Source organism: Mercurialis annua, linkage group LG3 (assembly GCF_937616625.2).
Source record: "Mercurialis annua linkage group LG3, ddMerAnnu1.2, whole genome shotgun sequence".
NCBI classification, from domain to species: domain Eukaryota; kingdom Viridiplantae; phylum Streptophyta; class Magnoliopsida; order Malpighiales; family Euphorbiaceae; genus Mercurialis; species Mercurialis annua.
In genome coordinates this window covers 69,167,474-69,175,239 of record NC_065572.1, presented here as the reverse complement: position 1 = coordinate 69,175,239, position 7,766 = coordinate 69,167,474, and the positions used below count along the sequence as shown (strand labels likewise).

Below are 7,766 nucleotides of genomic sequence, written 5' to 3'. Positions count from 1 at the left end.
ATAGCCTAAATTGATAAATTTAAGGAGCTATTTTATAATAAAATTAAGTTTGGACTTAACTGGACATAAAATGAAAATTTTAGGGGGTCAAATGGTATTTAACTCACTAAATAAACCTGGTTTCTTTTTTTACCAGACACAGACAAAATATGATGACGTCTCCCCTGTCGTGAATATCATGATATTTTTTAAGAAATAGTAGCTGGCGTGGCGACTCTTTTCATAATGAGTTGGATATAAATAGCTCATCCGATACACGACCAAACACATCATTTTTTCCATTCAAAGTTGCACAAAAAAAAAACTCTAAAAAACGTGTGTTTTCATTAATTTCTCTCTAAATGGAAGTATCTAATAACATAGCAGTCGCCACCTCCATCTCCGCCGTCTACGGCGAGCTGTACGGCCATTTGCGTGAATTACCTCAACCGGATGTTCAAATTTTAACTTCCGGCGGCCTTCGTATTCCCGCTCACAGCAGTGTTCTGGTACTTAATGAACTTTTAATAGATTTTTTGGTTATTAATGAAATGAATTATAGCTCTAAGTATCTAATTTTCTTTTCTTTTTTGAAATTGTGGAACAATATTAATAGGCTTCAGCATCGTCGGTACTAGAAAGCGTAATTGATAGACCACGTAAGCACCGGAGCTCCGAGAGAGTGATTGCTATCCTTGGCGTTCCGTGCGACGCCGTTTCGGCGTTCGTTGGTTTTATTTACTCTGCCAGGTTAGTTGCTTAATTTCCATGTTTTATTAATGGATTAAATCTTTGTTCATCTCAGCCGTCCGTTTTGATTGTTCTAAAAGTAATCTAACGGCTTAGAGATTGTATTCTATATGCCGGCTAATTAGTTGTTAGCGATTAAGATAGCTTTAGATAAATAATTATATATGTAAACTTATAGACGAAATTTCCAAACTTGGAGGAAATGAATTTGATTAATTAAAAATTAGATTAAAAATTAGTTTAAATGAGTAGAAATTGACGGAAATGCCCTTGGATCAGATGTACTGAGGAGGAGCTGGAGAAATTTGGGATCCATCTGCTAGCCTTATCCCATGTATACCTGGTCCCACAGCTTAAACAGAGATGCGCTAGAGATGTGGGTGAACGGTTGACAACTGAGAATGTGGTGGATGTCCTTCAATTAGCAAGACTCTGCGATGCACCTGATCTTTATCTCAAGTGTATGAGATTAATTACTAAACATTTCAAGCCTGTGGAAAATACAGAAGCGTGGCAGTTCATGCAAAATAATGATCCTTTTCTTGAGCTTGAGATACTCCAATTCATTGACGAGGCTGAATTGGTAATTTTCTTTCACTATATTTAGTTAATTGACAATTTTTTAATTTGGATAATTAATTTAATGGTTATTTTTAATTATTAATTAACAGAGGAAGAAAAAATTAAAGAGGCAGAGGGAAGAGCAGAGATTATACATGGAGTTAAGTGAAGCAATGGAGTGTTTAGAGCACATTTGCACAGAAGGGTGCACAAGTGTGGGGCCTTGTGACGTGGAGCCAGCTAAAAATAGGGCCCCATGCAGTAAATTTTCCACGTGTCAAGGAGTCCAGCTTTTGATCAAGCACTTTGCCACGTGTAAGAATCGGGTGAATGGAGGTTGCTCACGCTGTAAGAGGATGTGGCAGCTTCTGAGACTCCACGCTTCTATGTGTGACCAGGCAGATTCTTGCAGAGTTCCTCTGTGCCGGTATTTACCTATTCCTTTCCTATTTTTATGCTCATAATGCCACGTAGCACCGTAACGGGGTTTCTAATTATTGACCAATATTTCACATGTGGGATTTGAATTTAATTATTGGGTCAATTTTCGTGGTTTGCTTTGATTCTACGTTCTTAATTTGTTTACCAATCGAGTCCTAAAGTCTTAAAAGATAAAAAGTTGTCTTTTCAGGCCCCTTGGTTTTTTCCATGTGATACTTTTAGCTTTTTAGAAGAAGAATCATACAATTAAACCCATGCGATATTAATTTGTCTAGGCTTATATGAGATGAATAGGACATAATAGTAATACCAAGTTGATAGGCCGAGCAACTAGTTGTGTAAAGAGATAAGAACATTGCCCATTACCAAGTATTATCCCTTTTATCTTGATTTTGTTTGATGAAATAAAGTTGTTTTTGTAATTGAGACCTAGTTGATGATGGTTCAACTTTGTCCTACTAATCAATTTGACCAGAGTAGAATTGTCGATCGGATCGGACATCCGTTAGTTTATGTGCGGATTTAAATTTAAATTTTTATTTCCAATTTATGAACAAGAGTTGGATAGTAAATATTAATCCCGAACTAGGTACTTACACGCAAAAGAGTCAATTTTGGTTGGACACAGTCCGAATATGCCTAAATTCGACCCATGATTAGGTATAGGCGAGAGAAAGAGGATCCCCTGAGAATAGTGACAGATAGATTACGTCTTTAAACTCTTTTTAGTCATCCTAAGTAGAAAATTAAGTCTAGGAAATGGCGAGGGTACTTCCTTTTTCTTATAATTGTCATGATTTTTCTTCTACAAGTTGATGTCCCTAGCATTTGTTGTGTAGTCACAATCTAGCACAAAACTTTAATTATTAACACTTTAGTCCATTTATTAATAATTGGTTGCTTTGTGTCAACAGGCAAAATAAACTAAAAATGAAACAAGAGAAAAAGGGCGATGATTCCCTGTGGAAGTTGCTAGTGAGGAAGGTTGTATCTGCAAGAGTCATTTCTTCTCTCTCCCTCCCTAAGAGAAAACGGGAAGACGCATTACAAGATCTCACCATTAGGAGTTTTAAATTATAATATAATTAGTAAATGTTTAAATCTTTTTGGTTAGTTTGTTATTTTCAAAGTGTAGATAAAAGTAGTTGAGTTAAATTTTGTGTATATAAAGGGAAAAGTGGTTGCTTCTAAGTTGTAATCCTAAATTTATGTATAATAAAATGCTAGTAACTCATGGTTTGCCATACATTTGTGCACCAATCATCTTCTTGCTTCTCTTACAATTTTTAATGCTTAGATCCACAAATAGATTGTCAAAATCATATATGTGAAGTATTATTGTTTTTTTTTATTATTATGAAAAATGATGTGATTATCTATATAATTTTTTTTATTAATATTCAAAATTATTATTAAACTGTATTAATTGCATTGACATTGATAGAAAAATAAAAAAAATAGCTCGCTGACCTAATATAGAACGAGATGTATCTATTGATGATTTAATTTGATCTTATCCTTTTTCAGATATAGACGTCAAAAATTAAAAACACGTCATTCTTTCTATATGGCAAGCTTACCACAATAAGCTATTGATAACCTTTCATGTGATATTTTTGTTGTGTATTTATCTTCTTATGGGACGTTCATTATAAAAAAACAACGAGAACACAAGATAAAAACAAAAGTACAATAGTTAAAAATATTTACCCTTAGATAATATAAAAAAATAACTTGCCGCAAAGTACCATATAAAGCGGCTTTTGATGAAATGCATTTTAGTATTAATTTAATCAAATTTAATATACTCACTCAATCATTGTCAATTATTTTATCCCAAAATATTTCTTCATTTTTCTATAAATCATGACTTTTAAAAATAATTATTTATATTTTCTAAAAAAAGTTCACTATCTATTGTGAATATTTCAAAAAAGTGAAATTAGCCATAAAATTGGATATGTGTATAATGAAAAAAATAAAAAAAATAAAATTTAAACTGTTAATTATTTTCTTAAATTATATGAAAATAAAAAAAATAACAAAATAAACAATTATATTGGAACACAAGGAGTGCATAAAATAGAAGTTAAGAAAACCCTAGTAAGTTTTACCTTTTTGTTCATTTGGGAGGTGGTTTTTGGCCATTCTTGGCCAAAAATCACCTCTCAAATCTCTCAAATTCAGTTTTTTAGCCCTTTTCCATAGTTTTTGTCTTTAATTTTGAATAAAATTTCTTTCTTGGCCAATTTTGGTCTAGATCTAGAAATTATTTTCTACCTTAGTATCTTAATTTTATTAGATTTATTCTAATCGAAATTAAGAATAGTTTTTTTCATCGTTGGAGATGAAATTGTTTTTTGCGATGCAAGCGATTTGGATCTTTAAAACAATTAGAGCCACCATCTTACGACGGATTTCACCAAATATCGGTATGTTTTGCGTCAGTATAGATGATGTCTTTAATGTTCAAGAGAAGAGATATGTCACTGAAGATGTGATTAGGGGCTTTAATGATGAAGTTATAGCTGCTAGTTGTAGCAGTCGTGCGATTAAAGTTAGTATTATCATGGCAAGCGAAGCTAATCTAATTCCCTTTATTTTAAAGGTTGTAATGGATGCTTTCAATAACAACTCTTTACTTTGTAATATTATCAGTTTGATAGCACATGACTACTTTAACTTAATTGAGATGCATATATGTTGTTTTAATTACGATAGAAAATCTCATGTGGTAGTATATGACTATTTTAGTTTATCTAATTGGTTGGGGCATGTCCCTCCGATTATCAAATTCTATGTACTGGCTGATCAATCAGCTTTTGATTAATAGAAGTTTTTATTTCAAAAAAAAAATAGAAGTTAAGATACTAAAATGGTAAAAATTAAAGTTTGAATATCAGCATAAGATATTAAATCAACTATGGATTTTTCTTTTTGAAAATTATATCAACTATGGATATTAACCATATTTTCTGAGGTTATTATTAGTTACGTTTAATAACAATCCAGCTCTTGCTTTCCTGTGAATGATATTTTCTAAAAGAAAATTACCAAATAATATACATTAAAAAAATCAGGATACAAAAATGATAAAAATTTGAGTTTAAATATCAATTTAAGATATCATATCAAATTTGGACACTAGCAATGAAATTAACCACATTTCCTGAGGTTATTATCAGTTCCGTTTATAACAACTCAGCTCTTGTTCTCCTGTTAATGATATTTTCTAAAACTTATGGAACATTCATGAATCAAACTACAAATATCTCATGCGTCATAATTCACAACATCAATCATGTTACTTGGGACAATATGTCTGATCATTTTCGATTTTTTTGGTTATTTAGTCATATTCAAAATTATGTGAAACTTTAATTAAATTATTATATTAATACATTAAATAAGTATTATGTAAAAATAAATAACGTGTGCTTGATAAGAATAATTTAGATCTTAGCTTATATTCCCTCCATTTCAAAATAAAAGGTCATTCGGATTTCGAATAGAAACACGAATAGAAAAAATATAATTAAACTAGTTAAAATTTTTTTTTATCTATTTGTTAGTTTTATTTTATTTATACCTTTTCAAGGTAAACAAATAGCATTCTAATAACTACTTTTATTAGTGCATTTTGTATTAACTAATTTGACCAGACTTATTTATTTTGCATTACTAAAAAAGATATTGATTTTATATATGAAATAACTAATTCATTTACAGCTAATAATATACATTTATTAGAGATCAGTATTTTTTTTAAATTATTAATAAAAATAGAGAGTGATCTAAAATATAGAATATCAACAATAATAAAATAGTCGGGATGGAGGAGGTAGCTTGTAATTTATCTATTTTTTGTGTATATAAGAACAAATATAAGTAAATATCGAGTTATGATCATACAAAATTTAATAACTATGTATTTATCATTTGAAATATAAAATTATAAAATAACCGGAAATTTTGAGTTCCAACAAAAAAGAAAGGGTATTTCCTAATGAATAAATGGTCAATACACCTTCTGAACTTGTGACACAAGGTCATTCAATCCAGTTTTTATTTGTTTAAGCCACTAATTTCAAAACTCTTTATTTTTGGGTCATATAATCCCATAATTATATTTTAAAAACGCATAAAATACAAATCGGAGTTGAGTGACGTGAAATAGATATTAAAAAGTTGCCTAATTGTTGTGATAAATTATTATAAACTTATTTTTTACAATAAAAATATAAATTATGGTGTGTTCTGACATAAAAATGAAAAATATTGGAGTTAGTTGCTCAAACAAGTGAAAAATAAATTAAATGACTATGTGTCATAAGTTTTATTGATTTTTTTTTCATTTCCTAATTATACATCCATACACATAGTGTTCCCATAAAGATCACATGTTTAATTATTTTGGAGTTTTAATCTCATTAAAAATGGCAAACATGAAACGAATATTAAATTCTTAATGGTCTATTAGTTTTGGTAGACTTATAATAGTTGTCTTTAATGATTAATTGGTAGTCCTGAAAACAAAGAAAATCAAAGTTTGGTTAGTAATAAGTAGGGGTGAGCATCGGTCGATTCGGTTCGGTTCGGTCACGAATCGACCAAAACCGACCATGCCGAAATTGTCTAAATCGTGAACCGAACCGCAATATTTTTCACCAAAAACCGAAATTTTTTTTGACCGAAATTTTCGGTCGGTTCGGTTCGGTTTCGGTTTTTTAATTCGGTTTGGCCTTTTTTATATGGCCCAACACTTTTATTCTGAAATTAAATACAAGATGAACACAAAATCTTATACACTCAAGAAACAGAAAGAACAAATTCATATTTAAAGAGATGAAGATCTTTACAATTAAAATATCCACATGAAATAAAATTACAACTTTGAATCAAAAATATTACAGCTAACAATATCAGCAAAAGAATTAAAAAAAATAAATGTATACAAAAAATCAGTAAATCTCATTCAAATAAAGCAATAATAAATAGGAGGATTTCCAGCAACTTCATCTTCTTTAGGATCAGATCTGTCAAATACAAAAATAAAGAATAAATTAATAAGAAGGTATACCAATAATAAATTAAACCAAAAAAATAAAACATAAACAGTTTTAATTTTATACCCATAACACAAAAATATTAAAGAAAAAGATTAAACGTTTACCTGGACTTCAAGCAAATTTCGATTTCGAAGGCATATTAATAAATTTCAGAAGCAACAAATATGACCTTCCAGCAAATTAAAGTGCTCATTCGTTAAGGAAATTGTGTGATTAGGTGTTATTTTGAAAGACAATAGCAAAAGAAATTGATAAAATCAATTAGAAAATAGGGTTTAATTTGATGAGAAAGTAAAACAAGAAGAATAAGAAATTAAGAATAGAGGAGAGAACGGCGCAGTAGAGTGAAAAATGAGAGAATTAGGGTTTCAAAGTTATAAGGAGTATTATATATGTCAAGTTTAGGGGTATTTTTGTGATAGAAATAAACCAAATCAGACCCATTATACATGTGGCCTTATACCTCAAAATGACACTATTTTAACTGGTTCGGTGTTATCGGTTTTTCGGTTATTTCGGTTTTTGACAATCTCAAACCGAACCGAACACCAAACTCCAAACTTCTATTTATCTAACACCGAACCAAACCGTTTTAACCAAAAAACCGAACCAAACAACAAATTTCGGTTCGGTTCGGTTCGGTTTTTCGGTCTGGTTCGGTTTCTGCTCACCCCTAGTAATAAGGGACAAGACATCATAAAAAACAGGAAGGAATCTATCATTTTCATCCATCAATATTTCTTCCCACTATGTTAGTGCATGCCTGGGGTTACAAAGTGCCTTGTGAAAGCCCTGCTTGCAGTATGAACTCACATTTTTACATAATATACAATGATCCAGCAGAAGTTATACATTACAAAAATCAAATCGTAATATATATAATAATATACTATAAAAAGCAATTTTTAAAAATTGAGTGACCAAATTGCTATATAATTACATCCATCCATAAACACTAGTATGGCC

The 7,766-nt window shown here is 30.4% G+C and overlaps 1 protein-coding gene and 1 long non-coding RNA gene across 2 annotated transcripts; one reads left to right on the top strand and one right to left on the bottom strand.

Moving 5' to 3' along the window:
- Window positions 1–263: 263 nt before the first annotated feature.
- On the top strand, window positions 264–2,977 carry LOC126674985 (BTB/POZ and TAZ domain-containing protein 1). The gene is made up of 5 exons (XM_050369551.1): window positions 264–488; window positions 596–729; window positions 1,009–1,312; window positions 1,401–1,717; window positions 2,646–2,977. Exons 1-5 carry the CDS (start codon window positions 342–344, stop codon window positions 2,809–2,811), a joined length of 1,068 nt encoding a protein of 355 aa, XP_050225508.1. The 5' UTR covers window positions 264–341; the 3' UTR covers window positions 2,812–2,977.
- Window positions 2,978–6,545: 3,568 nt separating this feature from the next.
- Window positions 6,546–7,470, bottom strand: LOC126674441 (uncharacterized). The gene is made up of 2 exons (XR_007639531.1): window positions 6,905–7,470; window positions 6,546–6,767 (listed from the first exon to the last, which is right to left on the bottom strand). It is a non-coding gene; the product is annotated as an uncharacterized LOC126674441 (long non-coding RNA).
- Between the last annotated feature and the right edge of the window lie 296 nt (window positions 7,471–7,766).